The sequence below is a fragment of the Paramormyrops kingsleyae genome, chromosome 18, assembly GCF_048594095.1.
Source record: "Paramormyrops kingsleyae isolate MSU_618 chromosome 18, PKINGS_0.4, whole genome shotgun sequence".
NCBI classification, from domain to species: domain Eukaryota; kingdom Metazoa; phylum Chordata; class Actinopteri; order Osteoglossiformes; family Mormyridae; genus Paramormyrops; species Paramormyrops kingsleyae.
In genome coordinates, this window is record NC_132814.1 from 12,803,705 (window position 1) to 12,828,823 (window position 25,119).

Consider the following 25,119-nt stretch of genomic DNA (forward strand, 5'->3'; position numbering starts at 1 on the left):
TTTTTGTAAAATTTTTATAAAAGAGACTGTGAAAATGTGGCGATGAATGCGACCAGCGAGAACGCTAGAGGTGAACTGGATGAGAGGTCTGTGGGGAAGCGTGGGCATGGGGACAAAGGGAGATGAGTCATGTACTGCGTGTGACTGGGCCGGCGGATTTCACAGTATTACGGCCTGTACTTGCTTCAAGCGCTTTGATACTTATGAACCGTTTATTTCTGGAATTTATCAATTAATTTTTTTTCCCCCCCAAACCCCAGTCAACCATGGATAGCTGAAACAAGGGGCCTCACTGTGTAAATGTTGCTTCTGAAACGGACAAAATTAAAAATCCATCCATCCAAATTAAAATTAAAAATCAAATGTCAAAATACTTTTGTTACCGTTTTTAAATAGTATTTAACTAAAGTAATGATTTGTTTCTTTGGCCCTTTTTTGTCCGATTCCCTTGAACCATAGAAATAAAATTACTAAAACTTAAACTGAAACACATAAAGACTAAAAGATACACAGCTTAAAACTAATGATAGCACATCTAAGCTAAATGGTGTTTCAAATGAAAACTGGAATAATATAAACTCAAAAAAATCGAAGCTCTTGTAACGCTGACGCAAGGACATGGACACATATGATGCTATAGTTACAAACACTTTACTTTTAGTGATGCACCAATAAGGACATTTTTGGCTGATTACCGATCATCCATTATTTCAAAAACTGACACATATAGGGGTTGTTTGGGAGGTTCTGCTTTAAAAACCCAAATAAATTAAAGTATATTTTTGGTAAGAGAACACCAACTTTGGCATACAATAAGGGTCCCAGAGCACTATGGTTTTTTAGCTGTATACGTCTTGTATATTTATAACATTTATAACAGAGAGGCTGATTATCAAGTGTGATTTCGCATTACTTGCACTGAATTTTTTTCTACCCTACACTTGCATTACTGAGGGACTAGCGTTATTCGGCAGTATTGCAGCATTCTTTATTGGGACGGATTGTTTTTCAGAAACTCTTCATAGTTTTCACTGTCTCATTTTAAGGTGAGCAATTAAATTTGTTGTGGTGAAATGTTAATTAGTAGATTCTTCTCGTGAAATTTTGTCAGAGCAATGTTTGCAAAATGCATTTTAACGTTAAAGTGCCTGCTTTGTGAAATTATTTTATCTGTTTAGTACTTGGGTGTGCAAAGCAAAATGGGTCATTTTAAAGGGAATTATCGGTGGCAAATAACGGCTCATTTTTAACCATCGGCTGATGGCCGATTGCTGTAGTGGCCGATTCAGATAGTTGGCCAATACAGTCTCTCTAGTTTGCAGCCATCTGGGAGCCTTTTTAATGCCATAGCAAGGAATTTAATAAATGCTGGTATTTCTGGACTTCCTTAGCCAGCCTTTCTTCAAATCCACTGGCTGGATTTGTTTTCCCTCTGAGAGACAGTAGAAAAGGTTTATATACAGTGTTTGGTTCAGTCTCCTTTCTGACTTTGTTACTTTTCCCCTGGCCAACGATCAAGGTGCGTCTCTAAATAGACCATCCGCATTGTTTCAGTTAAAGAACACGCCTTTGCGCAGCCCCACAATGTAGTGTCCAAGGCCAGTCCCTGTGACGAGAATTGTCACCACTGTTGCGCACGGTGACGCATCTCTGTGAAGTATGAACCAGGCTGAAGTCCGACAGTGTATGTGTCTTCAGCTGTAGTCCAGGTGCCAGAGAGATACTAACACTAATATGACTGACCTGAGCCAGGCAAACTGTTTCATCTGATTTTCATGATGGATTTTATATAGACAGCAATTATATAACAATTGTTCTGTTACACTGATCAAACCGTGGGTGGCGACGACAAAAAGCTGTGAATTTTTGGCCAAATCTGGAGAGGTTTGTCACATGAGCAACTGATCGTGGTCATCATTTCCTTAAATATGGGTCTTGCTGGAAAGAAAATTGTTCCCTTTGGCATGCTGAAAAATGCCATGCAACATGATTTCAGTTATCTGCTGAGAGGTAACAGGTCAGCAGGACTGCCATCTAACCTACTGAGTAGTTTACACTTATCAGCATGAGGGTGGGCTTTTTGAATGTTGATGGGTGCAGACATTTGCAATGCAAAGTCATGAGGAATTGATCTGTACAGATGTTTATAAACTGGGTATTGTCCTTGAAATTTCTTAACCACGAAAACGGACTCTAAAAAATCATGTTCAACTAGTGATGGAATCCCTTGGTGTGATAATTATAAAAGGAAATCTAATCCAGAAAGTCCCCCCTTTCTTGATTTTCAAAAAATCTGACGCCAGCTGTTATGTCACTAACAACAGTTTTGTCAGTTGTTACTCAGAAATTTTAGTCCAATGATAATTTTTATAAACTACTTTTGTATTAGCTATTTCTGATTCTGTGTGTTTTTGTATTTTGCTTTTATCTGCACCTACGATGTTTCTCCGATTTTAGTTTTAACAACAAAAATTGCATTTGGTGGTATTTCCACCTTCCGAAATCTGAGGAGGAGTAGTTAATGAGTAGGCTAGGTAAGGTATCAGTGTTCATACCAAGCAGCTTCTCATGCTGATTTATGCTGATACATCCAAAAGACTCGTAAAGCAGAAGCTTAAACTGATGGTGGGTGTAACTGGTTGCAGCTGTATCTAGCACTACATTTATATTCATTTGTTTGCCCCTTTGTCCAAAGTGATGTACAAGTGAGACTCATAGCACATAACAATCTGTCGAGAAAATGGAGCTGCTTATTTTAAATTAAAGGTTTATTTGATATTGTATTCAGGGCGGTCTATAAATGAAGCAAAATATTAATAGCCACAGTTTAGTATTGTCTGAGGCATACGCATATCATAAAATTGGAAATAAAAAAAAAGCAATATACACAAGCAACTATATGATGATGATGATGACGATGATGACGATGTTCTTGTGCAATGGCCATTGCACAAGAATGAGTACAAACGCATGGGAATTCGTCTCTTCACCTGCCCCGTCATAGTTTCAGGGTCACGGCATGGAGCCAACCATCATGTGGCACCCATGGAGCTGGGGTTCAAGGTCCGTGCTCGAGGGCATGTAGACATGTGACTTTTCTATTGATTAAATGATGATTGACAATCATCGTGATCCTGGTTTTGTCAATTCAGTATCGATTCACAACATCCCACGATTGATCTAGTTAATTTATGCCTTTCCCCCGTGATTTTGGAAGTGTTTTCACTGATTTTCACTTATTGGTCCTCATCATATATGTGACACTACATTCCCTGTCACCTATAGACAGGTTGCAATGAAACTGAGCAATTACCTCGTGCTGCCGTTTGGTGCATTGTCAGTCATGGTAATGGAGTACTTCGAGCACATGAATGTAAGTCAAGTAAGGCTGTATTCTCACGCCACTCAATTTTGTATACCGCTGCTTACAGGATGCAAAGTAACGTCATGTGAAAGTTAAAATAAATAAAACAAAAGCAAATGATGTAAGCAGAAAATGGATATTAAGTTGGTATTGCCCATCACTACAGGCTAGTATTGTTAACCAAATAGGTTTTCATCCTATCCAAAAAAAAATTGATTGCAACTGATTCTGTACAGAATTTTGCCTTAAACCAAGAAACATCCCATCAGTGGCAGTTCTATGAATGAGAGCTGTCTGTGGAGAATGGCTAGACATCTTTAAGGCTAATGGGTAGGCTCATTACACCGTAGTGTGCAGAACAGTTACTCCAAACTCATCAACTTTTGAAGTAATTCTGGAGACAGAATTGGGGTCCTACCTGGTACTGCAAAGGGTTGCATAATTATCGTGTGTGAACATAAGAACATAAGAAATTTACAAACGAGAGGAGGCCATTCGGCCCATCAAGCTCGTTTGGGGAGAACTTAACTAATAGCTGAGTTGTTAAAATCTTATCTAGTTCTGATTTAAAGGAACCCAGGGTTTTAGCTTCCACTACACTAGCAGGAAGACTATTCCATACTCTAACTACACGCTGTGTAAAGAAGTGCTTCCTCAAATTTGTTTTAAAATGTTCTCCCATTAATTTCCACTTATGGCCACGAGTTCTAGTATTTAGACTAATATTGAAATAGTCATTTGGCTGAACAGCATCCAGACCCGTTAGAATCTTATAGACCTGAATCATATCCCCCCTTAGTCTCCTTTGCTCAAGGCTAAACAGATTCAGTTCCACTAACCTCTCCTCATAAGACATTCCTCTAAGACCAGGAATCATTCTCGTAGCTCTTCGTTGCACCTTTTCCAAGGCAGCAATGTCCTTCTTGAGGTATGGTGACCAAACCTGCACACAGTATTCTAGGTGGGGTCTTACCAAGGGTAAAATATCAAACAGTACATGGGAACCATTAGGGTGCCCCCTGACCTTGTAATTCATGTTCTGTTATCAGTGTTTTCCTGGTGCCCTGGATGTTGCGACAGTTGAACTGTAAGTTATTTCATTTTGATCTGGGGAAATTTGTATTACATGGGGGTGGCATGGTGGTGCAGAACTTAGCATTGTTGGTTCACACATCTGGGGCCAGTGTTTGAATCTCTGCCCTGGCTCTGTGTGTGTGGAATTCACACGTTCTCCGCATCTCATCCTGAGGTATTCTCCGGGTATTCCAGTATCCCCTCACTGCCCAAAAACATGCTGAGGTGAATTGAAGTTGCCATAATGTCTGCAGATGTGAATGGTGTGTGTGTGTGCCCTGTGATGGGTTGGCACCCCCATCCTGGGTTATTCCACGCCAGTAATTTCCGGGATAGGCTCCAGACCCCTGCGACCCTGCGTAGGACAGGGTACAGAAGATGGGTGGAGAGATGCTTTGTAAAGAGATGGTCCTGATACTGCTGTACTGAGGGGGTTGGTCCTGATACTGATGTAGGGGCAGGGTCATTAATCTGGTTTGATAAGAGTGGAATGGATAGTGTCTCTTTTTTTATACATCATACTGAGTTAGTTGGGAGAGGGAAAATAGGATGTGACAATGAAAATAAAAGCAAGGCATGGCAGCCATGTGTAAATTTCCCATCTACTTCAAATTTACTTGTGCGAGTTAAAATCAGTTTTCCCTTGTGATACCTTCTATGCGGTGCAAATGTCTTGAATTGCATTGAACTTAATTTTGTAGCTCAGAATGCCCGTCTCATCTTGTTTACATTCTGCCTGCAAAGGATCCGCAGTGTGTTTTTGTTGTATACATGGTACAGTATTGTACAGTGGATGCTGAAGCAGTGGAAACATGTTCTGCAGAGTGGCTACTTGAGCTTCTCTGTCTGGCAGTCTGATGCCAGGAGAATGTTACCTGTCTGACTGCATTGTCCCAGCTGTAAAGTTTGGAGGAGAGAGATTGGTATGCTGTTGTTTTTCAGGGGTTGGGCTGGGCCAGTGAAGGGAACTCTTCATGCTTCAGCCTACCAAATCAATTTGCACAACTCTATGCTTCTAACTTTTTGGGAACAGTTTGTGGAACGCCATTTTCTGTTCTAGCATGGCTGTGCCCCTGTGCACAAAGCAAGGTCCAAAAAGACATGGTTGGGAAGTTTGATGTGGAAGAACTTTGACTGGCCTGCACAGAGCCCTGACCTCGACTCCATTGAACGCCTTTGGGGTGAAATAGAACAGGGCTTGTGAGCAAAGTCCGATATCAGTGCCTGACCTCACAAATGCTCTTATTGATGAATGGGCAAAAATTCCCACAGACACACTCCAAGATCTACTGGAAAGCCTTCTCAGAAGAGTGGCAGCTGTTTATAACTGTAAAGGAGGGCAGTTTCACATCAAAGTTCTGGAACCTGGTTACAAGTTCCTGGGCTGTCCCGACCGGGGACTGCTGAAATGAAGTGATTAGTTGTCATTGTGACACACCACAGTGCATAACAATGAAATGTGTCCTCTGCATTTAATCCTTATGTGACAGCTAATTCAGTGCCCAGGGAGCAGTGCTTGTGGGCGGCACCTTGCTCAGGGTACCTCAGTGGCACTTTCCTAATTATTTGGCCGCCACTGTTGAAGGTCCTGGCTGCTTTCGTGTGTTGCTTTCACACTGCCCACCAGAACTGGGACCTTTATGCTAAATGAGCATCACAAAAAGCTTGTAGGTTCACACCGTTCAAAACTACACCACCACTGCCCCAAAACAATGTTTAAGCTATTTGGTAGTTTTTTCGAGGGGGGATTATGATCAGAATGGAACACAATGTTTTATTTATATTTGATTCTTACGACCTGCAACAATCATATTTTATTAAATCGGGCTGGCAGACAGATCTTTTGGTTGCACAGAATAGAAAAACAGTGTAACATATTCCGCTAACTAGCAGTGGCAAGTGTCACTCCTGGCACCAGTGATATTAGACAAAAAGTATATTGATTATTTATAAAATTTTCCGATGCAGAAATAGACAAGCAAAAAGTATTCATTAAATGTAACTGGAGAGCATAAAAAATTCCATCTGTCAAATTTTTGGAAGTTATGTGGTACTTGTGGTCAACTAATTGGCAAGGTATTGCTGTAAGCGCCTCCCCAATAGTTCTAGTTGCTTTTTTTTTTTTAACATGTTTGGAGTAGGTACTAATGGGTTCTGGAACTGCAATTAGACCAAGTTCATGCAGTGTGAATGTGACAGAAGTTACTGATTCAGGAAAAAGGTTCTGGTTCCTGGGAGACAAAAAATATGTGGTTAAAATAGGTTATCCTAAGAATTGCTGTAGGTGTAATGACTAGCTGTCCCAGTACTCTGGTCCCTATAGTGTATGACATGAAAAGGTGATTATATACTTTTCCTCTTATTAGTGGTTGATCCTGTGTTGATAGTAGCTGTCAGGCATCCAGTTTTTTATTTAAAAAAAAAAAAAGAGAGAGAGAAGTGACACTGATTTTTGGACACTGTGTTTAGTCACTGGAAACTTTGTGTTAACATTTAATCATTTCTTGTCTTAAAGCTGCTTTTGGGAAGCTTCTTGATAACATACACATGTTTGGTTGATGCCCAGCCTGGAGAAATGGGTCCTTCAAAGGTGTCTTCATGAAGCCAGACATTGACATTATGTGCTTCTGTTCAAACAGCCATGTGTTTGTGATAAAACAGACTGACAAAGCAGTATGGCTTGAATTATCGCCCTTGAATTGTTAAGGGACCTCGAATCGAATTGGCAGAATATTTTATCACGATGGTTTTGAAATAAATAAATCATCTAAAAATAAACTTTTGTTGGTGGGACATGATGCTAGAAAACACCAACAGTATGCTTTGTTGCTAGGTGTTTTTTTGACTGCCTCGCTGTTCTTTTCAGGGAATGGGTTTGACTAGGGCTTGGTGATATGCCCTAAAAATCATAGTATATTTTCAGGGATTTTCACAATATTTTCAGTATTCTAAAACTCATATATGGTAAAGTAAAATATTTTTCTGATTTATGATGACCAAATTGTTTTCCTAATAGTCATGCAGCATGTACTGTAATGGGTATAACAAATTATGCCAGCGACAGTCTTACGGAATTTGTGTAAAAATAGTTTATTAAAACTAAGGCTGCACAATATCACATCACAATGTAATCGCTATTATATGGCTTATGTGTAATAATCACCTGGGCTTTAGATGACGGCTGAAGCATCTGACTGGACACTGGCTTTTCAGTAATATACAGTCGTTTACTTGCGCCGATAATTAGGTAAGCATATTAGTAGCACACCTAAAATATTAATGAGATGCATATTGTGACGCCCAAGGGTTAGTAATCTGTATAAATTCAACATATCTTTGTTAAATTCAGTTAGTGGAGCACGCCACGTTCTTGTGTGTGTGTGTGTGTGTGTGTGTGTGTGTGTGTGTGTGTGTGTGTGTGTGTGTGTGTGTGTGTGTGTGTGTGTGTGTGTGTGTGTGTGTGTGTGTGTGTGTGTGTGTGTGTGTGTGTGTGTGTGTCATGGAAGCATAAGCACTTAAGTGGCTTTGAAGAAATTGACAACTCTGCAACCACAAGATCTTTTGAAAGAGGAAATGCTGTTGATAAAGTAAAAAGATGTTGGTGGTGTGGTAGTAATTTTTGCAGTTTAAACTCCGACCCATTTATTAAACATAAGGATACGCTGAATTTATGCAGACTACTAACTTTTGGGAGTCGCAATACTTTAATATTTTATGCGCACTACTAATCTGCTTACCAAATTGTGGACGTAAATAAATGTCTGTATAGTTCCAAAAAGCCACTGTCTGGACAAATGTTTCCGCCCATCATCTGAAGCCCTGGTGATTATTGCACATGCACCAAATAATCGTGATGTTATATCATGAAGCCCTAATTTTACCTGTCAATTATGTATGCATGAAAACAGGCATTTAGGCTAGATCACAATACTCATGGTATTCAAATTGATGACGATATGAATGTTCATAATCACAACACAATATTATATGAATTTGGTGTCTAGCCCTAATAATACTCATGAAGTTTAATATTATTAAGTTTGACCGCCTTGTGTAGTGATAACTACAAATGTAATAGTGTTGACCATCAGTCACTCCTTGTGTTTACCATCACAGTGACCCCTTGTGTTTTCTTTGCCCCGACCCTGACAGGGAGCACCAAGTGGAGAGCATGGCTCACTCCAAGACTCGAGCCACCGATGGCAAGATCACATACCCCCCAGGGGTCAAGGAGATCTCGGATAAAATCTCCAAGGAAGAGATGGTTCGACGGCTCAAGGTAACCACGCAGTGCTGTGGTCACACTTATAAAAGTAGCATCACTCTTTCTCGTTTTTATATTTTATGAAGATTGTCATTTGATAGTTGGTGGCACACTTTTTTTTTTTTTGGTGGCGGGTAGCCTTGTAATACCCACATTAGGGATCAATTCAGTTACAAATCACAGTTCTTCAGAGGGACGATTTTTAGATTGATGCAAGATTGAAAAATCGATTTAAGTATTTTTATCGCAAGTTAATTGTATTAAATGAAACCAACATATGTGCCCAATTGTGCACAGCTTGGTTTTGTTAAGGAACTGGCGGGTGTGAGTTTGACACTGCTGTCATGAATGAGCAAGCATGTGCAATGACTTTTCCAGCACTGTCTCATTTTAAATTCAAAGTTCGGGGAAACGTTGGATTCTAGAAATTAAACCGCCAGCTAGAATGAGTACAGCTGTCTGCATCATTTGCCTGGGTATAATTTAATTTTGTAGTAATCTCGCTAATATTCACGTGCATCATTCCCAACAATGCCCCGGCTACATGTGCAAGGCAACAAACCATTGACGCATCTTCAAACATGCTTCTAAGCTGGACTGACAAAGCCAAACGCATAACAAAGTCCATTACATTGATACTCTTTAGAGAATTCCACTTTATTTCATTTTTTAAAACCAAGGTGTCGACATTTTTCAGTTCACAATTTCAAGTTGTCCGTTGCCATTTCGTTTTTATACCCTGCTTCTTTCCAGTACCATATATTCTGTATATCAGAGGCACACAGTTACTTTTGCTGTGCATGTCACTCGCTATATTTTTGTTCAGATCCTTTAGTTGCCAAAATGTAGCTGCTGCTGTAGGTTCTGCAGTTTGTACTGAGGTTTTTATGTTTTTTGTACCTGCCCTGTGTTGTATTCACATTAGCAACTTTCAGCTTCATATTAGAACTGTGCAACGCAAATAGTCTCAAAAAATACAAAGTATAACAAAATAAACATCCGTTATGGTGCTAGTGATGGAGGGTATTCAAGTACTGGTTTATTTATGTTCGCCATAACTATGTGTGTATGTGTAGTGGCGCGGCTGCATCTGCCCCTTTCTGAATGTTGCTCGGGGGAAGCACGCAAACACACAAAGGTTCTGCATTTGCTGCATTTGTTCAGTATGTATGTGTACCAAACGGAAAGACCCATATCGAAAATTTTCAGTACGAGTATGTGTACCGTTACACTAATTTCTATGCAAGATGAACTTCAGCCAAAACTAAACACAAAAATCGCAATGCATATTAAATGGGTAAATATATCTATGTAATACCGAATTGGAAGGTTTCTGCCAGTTTCCAACCCTAACCCACCTGGCTCCCTCTGCTTTGCTGATGTAGATGGTGGTGAAGACTTTCATGGACATGGACCAGGACTCGGAGGAGGAGAAAGAGCTTTACCTTAACCTGGCACTTCACCTGGCATCCGATTTCTTCCTCAAGCACCCGGATAAAGACGTGCGGCTCTTGGTGGCTTGCTGTCTGGCAGACATCTTTCGAATCTATGCTCCAGAGGCACCCTACACCTCTCCAGACAAGCTCAAGGTTGCTTTTTTATTTTATTTTACACACTGTCAAGTTCAACACATGGGTATCTGATTAACTTTTATATATTCAGGTACCACCGTGTAGTTGGCAGCCTTGTGGTCAAAAGTGCAGATTTGAGAACACCTTGAGACCTATTGCTCTGTGACTTGGATCTCCGTGTTCGGTTGCTGTTTACAGGCTGTCGACACTGAATCTCTTGTGTTTTGTGTGTTTCAGGATATTTTCATGTTCATTACTCGACAGCTGAAGGGTCTGGAGGATACAAAGAGCGCACAGTTCAACAGATACTTCTACTTATTAGAAGTATGTCTACATCTTCCACCTTCAGTGTGGACAGGGAATCAATTTAAAGTTTTGCTAGCGTGATGCAAGGCTGATGCTTCTCCTAGCCCGGTTGCCGTGGTCGCAGAGTCTGATGCTTTGTTTTCTTTCTGCCTGACAGAATATAGCCTGGGTGAAGTCATACAACATCTGCTTCGAGCTGGAGGACAGCAATGAGATCTTCACTCAGCTCTACAGGACGCTGTTCCAAGTCATCAAGTAGGGTCACCGCCCCAAACTATCATAGACCGCCTCTTATCCTGTGCTGTAAAAATCCATACTAGCAGACACAAACTGTCATGTAGCAGAATTCATCCTAAATGCTTGTAACATCCTGTTGAGAAATTGTTTTGCTAGACCAGTTAAAGAAGAATTTGTATAGGGAAACTAGTCAATAGAATTCAGATTTGCTAGTTGCTAGTGAAGTGTCTCGATTAACAATGGGGGGAAAAAGCGATTCTGGAACTGGGCTTTAAAGAAAGGAGGTTGAATGAGTGTTGTAGTAATATTGAATTTTGTTGTTGCATTCTATTGGTAGTAATTTATTAAGTTTAGTACATGACATCTAAACCAAAATATTCTTCCCCCCCTGCACACTGTTGAATTACCATGAATCTCATTGGATGATGTTCCCCACTGTGCACTAATCATGTGATTAACTAGTTTCCCTAACCCTTCCCTGATTCCCCCCACAGTAATGGGCACAACCAGAAGGTTCACATGCACATGGTGGACCTGATGAGCTCCATAGTCTGCGAGGGTGACACCGTCTCGCAGGAGCTGCTGGACACGGTGCTGGTCAACCTGGTTCCTGCCCACAAGGTCACTCTTTGTTTGACACACTTGGGATGGTCCGGAATATTCCCATGGTTGTAACTTTAGTTGTGGTAATGTGGTGGCGTTTCTAATTTTAATGCCATCTTATGTTTCTTGATCTGTTTAGGGCTTTAGATGGCTACTCTGTGAAACTGTCCTATCCAGTGATTACCATCTGTTACGGACTTGTGGCTGACGGAGAAACTTTACATGTTACCCGTCATCTGCACGCTCCTTTGTGGGCATCGCCCCCCACCCTCTGTGGTCTTCTGCAATCATTTATGCTTCATGCCCGATTTAAGCCTAGTTTTCTGTTTAGGGCCCTTACAGTTAAACTCCCATGCTGAGACTGAGTACAGTATGCTGTCCCTGTTTGTGTTATTTAACCTAATGGAAATGAACTCGGCAACCAGTGGCAAGTGTCTGGCTCGTAGGAGTTTTACTTACACAAAAATGTTCTGAGGGCAGAAGGAAAAGTGACTGGTCTAGTGACATAACCAATCAGGTTGTAGAGGAGGTGGGGCCAAGCAACTAGAGGAGGGTGGGACCAATATATCTGATTGGTTGGTCCTGTTTCCTCTAGTTGCTTGGACCCACCTCCCCTGCAATCTGGTTATATCTCTGCACCAATCATTTTTCTTACTGCCCTCTGAAGTAACACTCCCATGAGTGTCTGTCTGTGGATAGTCAGGCTAGTTAGTGATTGACAGTTTGTAATAGCACTCAGCTTGATGCCTCCATTTGCCAACACTTGTTACAGGTAGTGGTCACTGGGTTCATATGTTGTGTGGCCCACAGTCCTAAAGTGCTTTCTAGGTCTGTGAGGATCCATAATCCTCTTGATTTAGCTAATTGGCTCTCCTTTACTGTGAGTTCAGTGTAGTGTTTGCATAGTTCCAGGCTCATAATGTGTGGTGTGGCTGGGTTTAATGCTGTTGTCTTCAGTTCAGACCACAGACCTTGGTACTGGCTGGATGCTAAAATAAATAAATGAAGTAATGGATTCAGGGCCTGGTGGAGTTTCCTGGTGGAGCCTCGTATGAGGAGTGTGTCTGTCCCATAGTTATTGTGTGTGGTGGTCTTTTTATATGAGGTCTGTCCTTTCTGTGTGTCTTGAGACTGCCATGTTTGTGTGTCATGAGTAGCGCAGTAGAAAGCTGGTTGTGTTCGCCCTTCTTGTAGAACATGCTGTGTGTCTCTCCGTTCGACTATGCAGAACCTGAACAAGCAGGCGTACGATCTGGCCAAAGCTCTTCTGAAGCGGACGGCACAGGCCATCGAGCCGTACATCACCAATGTGAGTGAGCGGCCTGGGGCTGAGCGCATGCTGCGTCGCTTTGGCTGCGATCCCTACCCTCACTCACCCTCTCCCCTCTCTGCTCGCTCTCCATCACTCTTCCTTTTCTTCGTTTGCAAAGCCAAAGATGCTGTCGTTTGGTGTGTGATCAGCTGCCTTCCCTCCTTCTGCCCTTATTAAGTCGCAGCCTTGGGTGTGATCTCCTTTTCTTTAGGTGGTGTGGTTGAACCTCAGTGAGATTTATCTGTGTGTCACTCCCCTGGGGGGGTGTCCCTTGAGCACTCATTATAACCTGCTGGCTAGATCCGAGCTCTGGTTCCTGTATCCTCCCCCCCCCACTAAAAACCTGCTTTGCATCACCCACGTCTCCCTTTGAGCTCTGTAGGCAGCTGCAGCCTGTCTGATTTAGCGTTTGGGGTGTGAAGCAGCCTTATTGAATTGCACTTCTCCCTGAAATGCAACCCATCAAAGGACACTGTCATGTAGTTATGTAAATTATTAATGATGACTACGGACCTCTAGCCAAAAGCGATGTCTTCAAAGTTCTATATGATGAAGCAGTGTCTTATGTTGTACGTTCGTGTGGATGCCAGCCATAGGGCAACATCTCCATGGGAATGGGGCACAAACTTTTTGTTTTGCACAGTTCTTCAACCAGGTGCTGATGTTGGGGAAGACATCAGTGAGTGACCTGTCAGAGCACGTTTTTGACCTCATCCTGGAGCTCTACAACATTGACTGCCACCTCCTCCTTTCTGTTCTCCCCCAGCTTGAGTTCAAGCTGAAGGTACTGTGCATGTGCCCACACTTAATAAAATGGTGATACAGGCTAAAAGTCTTGTGGTCTCTGGCTCTTGCCTTCTGACCCAGTTCTCTCCATGAGATTATCTGTGCAGTTTTACTACATTTTAGTATTAGTACCTTTTTTAAAAAAAAAAAAAAAAAAAAAACCTGTCAGTAGTTTGACTGTCAAGGACAAACCGTCTCGTTACCCAGAGCAATGACAATGACGAGCGCCTACAAGTGGTGAAGCTTTTGGCCAAGATGTTCGGGGCGAAGGACTCTGAGTTGGCGGCCCAGAACAAGCCTCTCTGGCAGTGTTACCTGGGAAGGTGGGAGCGTAATCTTTCACCTCTACCGCTTCCCTGTGCCGTGTCTCACACCGCTGTAGCTGAATCCTGATCCTGTGCCCGACATCGTGGTGCTTTGGGTTTTCGCCACAACCTCTCACATACTTTTCTGCTCGTACTTCAAGGTTTAACGACATCCATGTTCCCATTCGCCTGGAATGCGTGAAGTTTGCCAGCCACTGCCTGATGAACCATCCTGACTTAGCCAAAGACCTTACAGGTGCCCCCATTTCTGCTTCGTTCTATTTGAACGCAAATCTCATGGAATTAAGTATTAACATGTAAATCATTCACAGGCCTATATAAATTGGGCCTGCCTTCCCCTGAGCATTTCGGCCGCTAATGGCAATTGTACAGCTGTGATGAGCATGTTCCTTGTGCAGAGTTCATGTTGACTCTGGGACTGACTCTGTTCTGCAGGGAGTTTTTGGCATTAGTTTACCTTCCTTTTTCTGGGTGTATTCTTGTTCAGGCCCGATTGGCAGAGACCGTTGAGTCCTTTCAGCCCCTGGATGTTGGCTGTACTGTTGACCTCAGAATCTTTTTGCAGAGTACCTAAAGGTGCGTTCACATGACCCAGAAGAAGCCATCCGGCATGACGTCATCGTGTCCATCGTGACGGCTGCCAAGAAGGACCTGGCGCTCGTTAACGATCATCTGCTGAATTTTGTGAGAGAACGAACATTAGACAAAAGGGTAAGTCTCAAGGTTCTGTGGTGGTTATCTATGTTCTTTGCTTTGTCTGTGCAGTGACAAATCTATATTCTTTGCTTTATGTCTATGCAATGACATTTTCTAAATAGAGGAGTCTTTTGTAAGTTTATGAAGAGCTTACCAAGGTTCTTCATAAACATGGGGTACCTTGGGGGCATAGGTGCAGTGCCGTAACCGGTACATGTGGGCGCAATACAGCCATCCAGTTTTTTTGACTAATGCACACAAACTCACTGCTGTCGTCTTGTTTTAGTGGAGGGTACGCAAAGAGGCAATGATGGGTCTGGCCCAGATCTACAAGAAGTACTCTCTACAGGCAGAGGCTGGGAAGGAGGCCACCAAGCAGATCTCCTGGATCAAAGACAAGCTCTTGCATATTTACTACCAGAACAGCATCGACGACAGGTGAGATGGCCAGGGATGACATGCACCATTCATTCAGTATTAAAGAGAAGATAGTCAGCAGAGAAGAATTACCCGAGTCATGGCTCTTAGTGCTTCGGAGGGAAATGTGAAGCCGTAGGTCCAGTCCAGGAGTAGCTAGAGGCTGTAGGGTCTTAAGGCAGCTTTAGGACATTGGAGTGCTGGTCACAAATTCAGTGGTAGGTTAGCGGAAAAAGTTTTGCTAGTGGATTGAGTCCAGAGTTTATGTATTACTTTCTGTTTGCCGTTGACCTGAAGTTCTGCTTCTTCCTGTCAGGTTACTGGTGGAGCGAATCTTTGCCCAGTACATGGTTCCTCACAATCTGGAGACAGCTGAGCGAATGAAGTGTCTGTATTATCTGTATGCCACGCTGGACCTCAATGCTGTAAAGTGAGCTCCCGCAAGCTTGTCCCACTGCAGAAGTTTCTTTCAACAGCACAGCAGTGATTGCCATGTTGTCTGTTTTTTTTATGCTCCAACTGCCCTTCATAAGAAAGCTGCACCTGTGTAGTTTTTTTTTTTTCTTTTCTCTTTCCTTTTAAAGGAAAAGTCTGACCCCTGGAGCTCCGGTTAACGTTGACCGTTGCTCTCTTTGTGTGCCAGGGCGCTGAACGAGATGTGGAAGTGTCAGAACATGCTGCGGCATCACGTAAAGGACCTGCTGGACCTGGTGAAGCAGCCAAAGGTGAGGACATTGAGAAGTTCCTGTCATACTTCCTGTTTGCCCTTGCGTCGTCCTCAGGACAACACTGAGGTTTATTTTGTCATCTACACAGCTCTGAAAAGCCTAACTCCTGTCAAAAGCTGCCATATATTAATATTAAAATGGCATTTCTTAGTCCAACAATTACACATCTTTAATGGATTTTGAGATGGATTGGCACAGGAACTGACATTGGAACTGCCCTCTGATGTTATGATGACTGTGTTTTTGCTTTTCAGTCTGATGCCTCCAGCAAGTCAGTGTTTTCCAAAGTCATGGTGATCACCAGTACGTCCTGCACACTTCACATCTTATCACAATTAAGGGTGTTTTCCCTCCTTGTAACAAACATAACCATCTCTCTACATAGGGAATCTTCCAGACCCGGGGAAGGCCCAGGACTTTGTGAAGAAACTGGCGCAGGTTCTGGAGGAAGACGAGCGGATTCGGAGCCAGCTGGATACCCTGGTCAGCCCGGCCTGCTCCTGCAAGCAGGCAGAGGCCTGTGTGGTAAGGATCTCCATCGCCGTGGCATCAAGCCCTGGATGGATTTCATTTGCTAATGATCCATGTTTTTCCATGAAGAACATAGTAATCTCTGGTGAGCTGTTGGATTTAATAGATTTCATATTGTCTTACCCAAATCAGACTTTCACTATTCTGTGTTATGTTGCATATGTACTAAGGTTAAGTGCTTATTTACACTGCAGCTGAAAAATTGCCCAAATGTGTTGTGCTCTATTGGGAGATAGCAGGCTACAGTATCTGATGTACGTTTAGGTCTACCAGCGATGAAAGGGATGCTCAGATAATTATGATAAACAGGATCACTAGAGTTAAGTGTGTTTGTGTGTGTGTGTGTGTGTCTGTCTGTCTTTCTCATCACAGAGAGAGATCACTAAGAAACTGGGCAGCCCTAAACAGCCCAGTAACCCATTCCTGGAGATGGTGAAGTTCCTGCTGGAGAGGATTGCACCAGTACATATTGACACAGAGTCCATCAGGTACACAGGCGTGTGTGTGTGTGTGTGTGTGTGTGTGTGTGTGTGTGTGTGTGTAAAAGGTACTGATTGTCCTGGCATATTTATTAAGGCCTCTGTAGATGACACAACAATGTGCCAAACAACCAAAGGGCAGAAAGGTGGAAGAAAAATGAGAACAAAAATAAATGTTTTTGGTGTCCTTTCCAAAAAAAGCTTCAGTCTCACAGTTTCTAGCCTCTTGGAGAGAATGACTCACACAGCAGAGCACAGCAGAAAAATGACTAGCTTCACTTCCAGATCCAAAATGACACACTAGGTAAACCATGGTGAACGCAGAAACGATCACACAACACACTGAAAAGTGTCCTGGAGCCCAAGATGCATATTAGGTGCTTTCACACTGAAGTTCCAGAACCAGGACCATGGTTACAAGTCCCTGCGCTGTCTGGAGATGGAACTTTTGTAGCTCCTGGCTACTTTCGTGTGTCACTTTCACACCACGCAACAGAAACTGTGACCTTTACGCTAAGTAAGTGTGGGAGACGCAAAAAGTTGAACTTCACACTTAATTTTGTATAAAACTAAACCCCACATCACAGCAATGGAGGATAAGTCATTTTATTAGTTTGTTATTGGGGGGATCAGTGGTGATCAAAGCAGGGCACTGCCTTTTGTTTATACTTTATTTTAATGTCCTGTGACCAATTCATGATTCAAAATAAATCTGGTTCGGAGATTGATCTTTATAATAATAAAAAAAACCGCTGCCACCGGTGGTATCAGACTGGTTAGCGATCGAATTTTCCGATGCGATATGGAGACGCTAGCAAAAATGTTTTCATTGATGCATTAGATGTAATTGGGATGCAAAAATAATTCCATCTGCTCAATTTTTGCTCCGCTAGATCTTTTTCGCAACCAATTAGCAAGTTTTTGTCGCTGTAAACACCTCCGCAGTAGTTTGTGTTTGCATGACAAGTACTTGGTCTGGAGTAGGTAATAAAAGATTCTGAACTGCTCCAGAGGAACTACAATCAGGTCAATCTCGATTAAACAACCATTTCAAAATAAAGGGGTTATTCACTCAAAGCTCAAAGTTTATACATGCTGAGTAAGATTGGAACTGCATGAGGACAGGGATCCCATCCCCCCCCGTGCGACGTGCCCACAACCTAGGCATTTTAGCCGTGAGGGTGCCGTGCACAAATGTCTAACTCCACTCTTGCAACTTCCTTGCAGCGCCCTGATCAAGCAGGTGAACAAGTCCATTGACGGCACGGCTGATGACGAGGACGAGGGCGTCCCCACGGAGCAGGCCATCCGGGCAGGCCTGGAGCTGCTCAAGGTGCTGGAGCTGGGGACCTGACTTGGGAAGGGGCAAACACGCACACATGCACGTGGACGTGGCCGAGACGAGCCGGATAAACAAGCACGCATGTGAATGATCATGCCGCAAAGACCACCGTGTCTCTCAGTGGCGGGTGACACCTCTGGTTTACATTGACGTGAGGCTGGCAGATTGATTCCCGCTTGTGCTGCCGCCACCCAGGTTCTGTCCTTCACCCACCCGGTGTCGTTCCACTCGGCCGCCACCTTCGAGTCGCTGCTGGGCTGCCTCAAGATGGACGACGAAAAAGTGGCCGAGGCCGCGCTGCAGATCTTCAAGAACACCGGCAGTAAGATGGAGGAGAGCTTCCCTCACATCAAGTCGTAAGTCCGTCCCCTTGCTGTACCTGCCAGAATGTATGGTTTCACTGTGCACTGGTCTGTTACTCGAGCTTGAGTTCTATAAACTGGTCTGACATATGGGTTGGGGGGAAAAAAAACATAATAAAAATCAAAGCTTGTCTGGTACATTTCTGTGGGCACTGAGTGTCAGAATAAGCAGCTCTCCTGTTGCCGGTATTCCCTCTAGGGTTCTGTTACCAGTCTTGCAGAATAAAGCGAAGAAGGGCCCTCCTCGCCAGGCCAAGTACGCTATCCACTGCATCCATGCCATGTTCTCCAACCGGGACACGCAGTTCGCACAGATATTTGAGGTGAGATCTGCCGCTTTTCAGGGTGCACTCATTGCCTGTAAGCTCCTGCTGTGGTTTGCATTATCTATTCTTAGCTGGGAGTGATCATGTGTAGCTCCTGTCCTCTGTGATCACTGGCCCAGTTTGACCAATTGCTGCCCACTTGCTGGCTTATTTCTGGCTGTTTTGTTATTTTCACTTATGAACTGTAGGAATTACCACCCTCCTAGAACCTACATTTCATGTTCTTCTGGAGTCCAGACCCTGCAGAGTTCTAGATTGTTCTGTAAATACAGTGCTCCTTGACTTGCGATGGGTTAATTGGGACATTGCCTTATCGTAAGTTGAAAATATTGTTAAATATGATATAACACATTTGGGCATGTAGTAGATGTAATGGGCTTAGGGATACACAAGGGGAAAAAATGTACAGTGTTAAACACTGCATGAAATGTTTATGCTCGCGATCAGGGGCGCCGTAAGGGGGAGGAAAGCTAGGACGATTCCAAGGGCCCCTGAGTGACAGGGGCCCTAAAAAATTAGGAAAATAACTGGATTGGTTTGGACTGGGGGGCCTAATATGATATGCTTTCATGGGGCCCAAAATCTCTAGCAACGCCCCTGCTCGCGATCACTGTAGAGACTGGAAACGTGGCTGGGTGGATGGTGCCATCGGCCAGCATCTGTAGAAAGTATCGTACGCTATATCACTAGCCTGAGAACAGATCGAAATTCAAAGTTTGACTACTGAATGTCCATCGCTGTCGCATCATTGTAAAGTCGAGATATTGTAAGTTGAACCATAATAAAGCAAAAAAGCATGTGTAGTAAATATCTAGGGCTGTGTAATTGTTCTGGTGAGGTGTTTAGTACTTTTTGTGACCTTCCAGCACCAGGGCACCTTCTCTGAAAGCTCAGCTACTCATGCCCCCATCGCCTCTCTCCCCAGCCCCTGCACAAGGGTCTGGACCCAGCCAACCCAGAGCAGCTCATCACGCCGCTCACCACGCTGGGCCACCTTGCCATGCTGGCGCCGGAGCAATTCGCAGCGCCTCTCAAATCCTTGGTGGCCAACTTCATCGTTAAGGACCTGTTGATGAATGACCGGGTAGGTCGGAAACCTGCCAGACACTGAGCTCTTGGTGGAGATGTAGGATAGTTCAGAGATCTGTGTTCTTCACATACATTAATTATGATTGTCTGAGAGAATCTGTTGGCTCTTTCCATGATAACGTGGACTATCTTGATGTGTCTTAAGATGCCTGGTAAGAAGACAACTAAGCTGTGGGTCCCAGACGATGAGGTCTCTACTGAGACGTTGGCCAAGGTGAGAGACTTTCAGATCCACCTGAACTTTGGCCCCTGACAAAGGCTCCTCAGGTCTGTAGTGGCCGCTGCCTGTTTGACTTGGTTGTATCCCAATGCAGATCCAAGGGATTAAGCTGATGGTGCGGTGGCTTCTGGGAGTGAAGAACAACCTCAGCAAGTCGGGCAACTCCACCTTGAGGATGCTGACCGCCATCCTGAACAGCGACGGGGACCTGACAGAGCAGGGCAAGATGGGGTAACAGCCTCCCCGTTTCCGAATCTGCGATTTGCATTACACCTGTAGTGCACTCTTGGGGTCAGTTCCACCTGTCACACAACAGGCAGAAGTGACACAGCTCCCCCTGCAGGTTAATTTGGGTACTACATTGACAAACTACTACATGACAAGGAACATCATAATAGATTTGTTCATGAATTACCTTTCACCCAGTCATCTTGTGGGCACAGTTCCTTAACCCTTTTGCACCAAAATTCCATCAGAAGACCCTCTCCCTGAATACTGGGGTCCCACCACATCTTAGTTGGGATCCTCTAATAGCCGTACTCCCCGCCCCCCCAGGAAGCCGGACATGTCGCGGCTCCGTCTGGCCGCTGGCTGTGCCCTGCTGAGGCTGGCCCAGGAGGCCTGCTACCACGAGATCATCACGCTCGAGCAGTACCAGCTCTGTGCACTCGTCATCAATGTGAGACTTGGGTGCTTTTTTTTGTCTGTCTATTATCCAAAGTGTATATTCTGGATGTTTTATGTGAACGTTTCAGGTGAAGTACATTTCTCAGTTACGATCGCTGGCTCCGTCCTGATATTGGGATTAATTTCATGCTCTGATCCGTGGCACTGTATGGTGACTGGCACTGTATGGTGACTGGCACTGTATGGTGACTGGCACTGTATGGTGACTGGCACTGTATGGTGACTGTGTGTGTGTTTGATTTACTTGCACCTGCAGGCAGCAAGGCGGATTGTGACAGGCTGACTATCCGCCTCGTTACTGGCTGCCTGTGGGTGTAAATAAATCACCTGAAGGTGGCACAGCCCCTGCCGTACCCTTCCGTATACCAGTTGTGATGCAATAATCAAGTCGTGATCTGTGTTTGGTCATTTTCTATTTCTGCACAGCAACTGGGAGAAACACATGTTTAGCCCAAGAAATGGGAGAAATATTAATTGCTGTTCAATTTTCAATTGTTGCATTTGTAACTTGAGGGCGACCCCCCCCCCCCCCCCCCCCAAGAAATGGGAGAAATATTAATTGCTGTTCAATTTTCAATTGTTGCATCTGTAACTTGAAGACGACCCCCATCTCCCCCCCCCCCCCCCCAGGATGAGTGCTATCAGGTACGGCAAGCCTTCGCCCAGAAGCTGCACAAGGGGCTGTGCCGGCTGCGGTTGCCACTGGAGTATCTGGCCATCTTCGCTCTGTGCGCCAAGGACCCCATGAAGGAGCGGCGTGCACATGCCCGCCAGTGCCTGGTGAAGAACATCAACATTCGGCGGGAATACCTGAAACAGCACGCTGCTGTCAGCGGTGAGCCGCGCCCGCCCACCGGCCCTCTGTTCTCGGTTTCTTCTCCAGATCAGTCCCTGTGTTTTACAGGAAGAGCGTTAACCATATGCCAGTGGAAAACACAAAACCATTATCTTTTAATGAGGTTTTATGTGATGTCACTTCCTTTTCAGTCCTGACTGGAAGTGGTGCTGTTTGGCTTACCTACCAATACCATGCTGTTCCAACAGCAAATGTCACTGACCAGCTGTTTGGTCATTAAAAAGTGATTGATTCATACTTTTTTTTTTTTTTTGAAATAGCACCCATATATTGATTCAAACTGAATTTTGTGTGTCTCGTCTACTTGTGTCTTAATTTGGTTCAAACTGCCCTTCCGACTTGCCTGGTCCTGCTGTCAGTTACTCTGATCTTTCTCACCTGCCCCCCACCCCGTGCAGAGAAGCTCTTCTCCCTCCTGCCCGAATATGTCGTACCGTATACTATCCACCTGCTGGCCCATGACCCCGACTATGTCAAAGTGCAGGACATCGAGCAGCTAAAGGACATCAAAGAGTGAGTGTCGCACCTCAAAATGGGCACCATTAGTGAAATTCATTCTACAGGAGATGATGGGTTTTGACATGGCTTTTTGCTGTTTTATCATGTATTATACATCATGTATTATCATGTATTATATTATATCTTTTTGCTGTATTATCAATCACAGCAGTATTCGTGTTCTAATATGGTGCCAGAGTAGAAATGCACCTGGTGTTAACTGCTAGCCAGTTTTCAGGAGCAAACATTGTCTTGACTTTTCTTTGAGGTGTCAGTCAGCATGAGTATCCTGTGGTGGCACCTTCAGTGACTTGTGGATGTAATCTGGGCTTTGACACAGTTTCCTTGGGGGACTGTCAGTTTAGTTACATTCTAATCTCACTTGTTTGGGGGGGGGGGGGGTGTCTCTACCTGCAGGTCTTTATGGTTTGTTTTAGAAATCATAATGGCCAAAAATGAGAACAACAGCCACGCCTTTATCAGGAAGATGGTGGAGAACATTAAGCAGACCAAGGACGCCCAGGCACCCACAGACGCCAAGATGAACGAGGTACTGCTCTGGTGCTGAGCCACTGCTGCTGTAACCTGCTGATTTAGATAATAAGGGGCAGAAGAACGGAGAAGAAACTAATTCCAAACAACTTGTCACAGAACATGATGTTTCTCTTGTTTGACTTGCTTTTATTTTACAAATGTGGGTACGTCGACATTAATGCTTTGAATAAGGTCCCTTATTAATACCTACTTAAATTACTTCAACTGTATATTCACAAATGTCATGTCAGTGTTGCATATATTGGTCTACTCTGACCTTTTGGGGGCTAAAATGTTCTTATACATTTTTATTTTGTTTGTCCCATTTGATAGAAACTGTACACTGTATGTGACGTGGCCATGAACATCATCATCTCCAAGAGCACTACCTACAGTCTGGAGTCGCCCAAAGACCCTGTCCTGCCAGCACGCTTCTTTACCCAGCCAGATAAGGTGTGTGGCATCCCAGGGCCTGCTGGGAAATCTTGGTCTGTTCCTCAGCAGGGGGTCACTTTTGGAGATTAGCACGTTGCTATTGTAGTGGTGTATACTTCATTGGCGACTGCTGTAGTGTTACAGTGGTCCGTGTCATGTGCATGACACCAGTGTGGCCTGTGGAGTATCTTGGACGCGGTTGTAGAAAGTAGCTGTCAGACACTCAAGAATCCCAGCAGGGACCCGTCTGTCTGCTTAACCCGGGTGTAATTCTGAGCCTGATTTCAATCTCCAATTGCAATTAGTCTTTTTTAAATGATTCACTGTCCTGTTCTTTTGTTCTGTAGAATTTCAGCAATACAAAGAATTACCTCCCTCCGGAAATGAAACCCTTTTTCACTCCAGGAAAGGTGAGGCATTTAGGATAGAAATCAGTTTCCAGTGGTTTTAGTGGCGCCAGATTAAGGTAATTCGTTGTTGTAATTGAACTCCATCGACTCTTCCAGCCAAAGGCGGCTAATGTCCTGGGGGCGGTGAACAAGCCGCTGTCCACGGCCGGCAAGCAGCTGCAGACCAAGTCATCCCGCATGGAGACCATCAGCAATGCCAGCAGTAGTTCCAACCCCAGCTCGCCCGGCCGGAACAAGGCCAGGTCAGTGAGTGGGGGAGGCTGCTGAGATCTGTGCTTCAGCATGGGCGACGTCCTGCCAATCATTGTGTGCCTTTCAGACTGGAAAGCACCGAGATGGATCACAGCGAGAACGAGGATATCACCATGATGAAGAAGAACGATAAGCGGGATGAGGCCGACGTGCCGCGGGTGAGCGCTGGAAGCTGGGGGCGAGGCAGTGGGGACCTGTGGGGAGCGGAGATTACATCAGATGTTCTGCTAGGGTTTGATGCCTGATGCTTTAATTATAAAGCCCGCACGTCCATCTCTTTCTCTGATGCACACTTTAGAACCTCCCAAGATCCCTCATAGTTTTCATTAACTTTAAATTGGGCTTGGGGGGGGGGGGGGCAGCGTGTGGCTGAGTAGGATAAGCAGAATAGTCAAGTCTCCGGGCCCTTGCATATGTGTCTGCCTGTTATGGAGAGCAGGACGCGGAAGGCAAAAAGAATGCATAGAGTAGAAGTGCCAAACATTTTCCTCCCCCATCCCCCAGGAAGGTGACAAACCCCGAGGTCGGAAACGTGGTGCTGCTCCCAGTCAGGATGATGACTCTGTTCAAGAGGCCAAACCCAAGCGGGGCCGCAAGAAGGGTCCTGGGGCAAACACTGGGGCTCAGGAGGACCAGTGGGGGGAGGAGACCCGTGTTGCCACAGGGGACAACTCCCTTGAGATAGAGGACGAGCAGAACAGCCCACCCAAGAAAGCCCGAAGGGGGCGCCCGCCCAAATCGGCCACACCCAAAGAGGATACCCCCATCAAGGGCAGGAGAGGTCGCAAGAAGGCGACCGTGGTAGCGCCAGAGGAGGGGGAGCTGGCGGCTGAGGAGGAGGAGGACGACGAAGACCGCAACAGCGAGAACATGGAGGTGAAAGCCAAAGGGGGCAGGCAGGCAAAGACACCCCGGAGGTCGCAGCAAAGGTACGTCTTCTGCCGTCACTATCAAGACAGTGGGACGTTCTCCTCTAGACAGCACCTGATGCATATTATAGTCGAGCAGCTGGATGGAAGTTATAAAACTATAAGAAATGTACAAAGTCTGCCATCTCCATCCTGATGATGACTGAATTCATGTAGGGTGGAGTCTTCAGAAGCTACAGACAATTCAGCCCAGTCCACACCACAGAAAAGGAGAGGCAGGCCACCGAAATCCGCACAACAACCAGCCAAGAAAAATGTGTAAGGTTTATGCCAATTCGTGTGTGTGTGTGTGTGTGTGTGTGTGTGTGTGTATGTATTACAATATATTATAAAATGATTAAAACCCTTTATTTTGTCGTTCTGAGTAGTATTTGTTTGGTTACTTATGTTTAATATTAGGGCTGGCTTAGGGGTTAAGGTTGACTTTGTTGGGATTATGGTTCTTCATATAGACGTGAAAGGACGATCCCCAGAAAGATATGAAT

The 25,119-nt window shown here is 44.4% G+C and overlaps 1 protein-coding gene across 1 annotated transcript in view; it reads left to right on the plus strand.

Moving 5' to 3' along the window:
* The window catches only part of LOC111852156 (sister chromatid cohesion protein PDS5 homolog B-like), a 33,756-nt gene that overhangs the window by 7,291 nt on the left and 1,346 nt on the right, over positions 1-25,119 (plus strand). Inside the window, exons 2-33 of the mRNA XM_023827715.2 lie at positions 8,591-8,717; positions 10,088-10,291; positions 10,511-10,597; positions 10,737-10,834; positions 11,311-11,437; positions 12,648-12,728; positions 13,375-13,515; positions 13,725-13,840; positions 13,984-14,078; positions 14,409-14,554; positions 14,826-14,977; positions 15,273-15,386; positions 15,600-15,681; positions 15,939-15,987; positions 16,070-16,209; positions 16,588-16,703; positions 17,922-18,027; positions 18,232-18,392; positions 18,598-18,721; positions 19,650-19,808; positions 19,959-20,027; positions 20,128-20,264; positions 20,589-20,712; positions 21,351-21,555; positions 21,975-22,089; positions 22,492-22,624; positions 22,942-23,061; positions 23,391-23,453; positions 23,550-23,695; positions 23,773-23,863; positions 24,210-24,634; positions 24,791-24,892. Coding sequence (XP_023683483.1) covers positions 8,610-8,717; positions 10,088-10,291; positions 10,511-10,597; positions 10,737-10,834; positions 11,311-11,437; positions 12,648-12,728; positions 13,375-13,515; positions 13,725-13,840; positions 13,984-14,078; positions 14,409-14,554; positions 14,826-14,977; positions 15,273-15,386; positions 15,600-15,681; positions 15,939-15,987; positions 16,070-16,209; positions 16,588-16,703; positions 17,922-18,027; positions 18,232-18,392; positions 18,598-18,721; positions 19,650-19,808; positions 19,959-20,027; positions 20,128-20,264; positions 20,589-20,712; positions 21,351-21,555; positions 21,975-22,089; positions 22,492-22,624; positions 22,942-23,061; positions 23,391-23,453; positions 23,550-23,695; positions 23,773-23,863; positions 24,210-24,634; positions 24,791-24,892 — 4,136 coding nt within the window. The 5' untranslated portion in view covers positions 8,591-8,609. The remainder of the gene's footprint in view (positions 1-8,590; positions 8,718-10,087; positions 10,292-10,510; positions 10,598-10,736; positions 10,835-11,310; positions 11,438-12,647; positions 12,729-13,374; positions 13,516-13,724; positions 13,841-13,983; positions 14,079-14,408; positions 14,555-14,825; positions 14,978-15,272; positions 15,387-15,599; positions 15,682-15,938; positions 15,988-16,069; positions 16,210-16,587; positions 16,704-17,921; positions 18,028-18,231; positions 18,393-18,597; positions 18,722-19,649; positions 19,809-19,958; positions 20,028-20,127; positions 20,265-20,588; positions 20,713-21,350; positions 21,556-21,974; positions 22,090-22,491; positions 22,625-22,941; positions 23,062-23,390; positions 23,454-23,549; positions 23,696-23,772; positions 23,864-24,209; positions 24,635-24,790; positions 24,893-25,119) is intronic.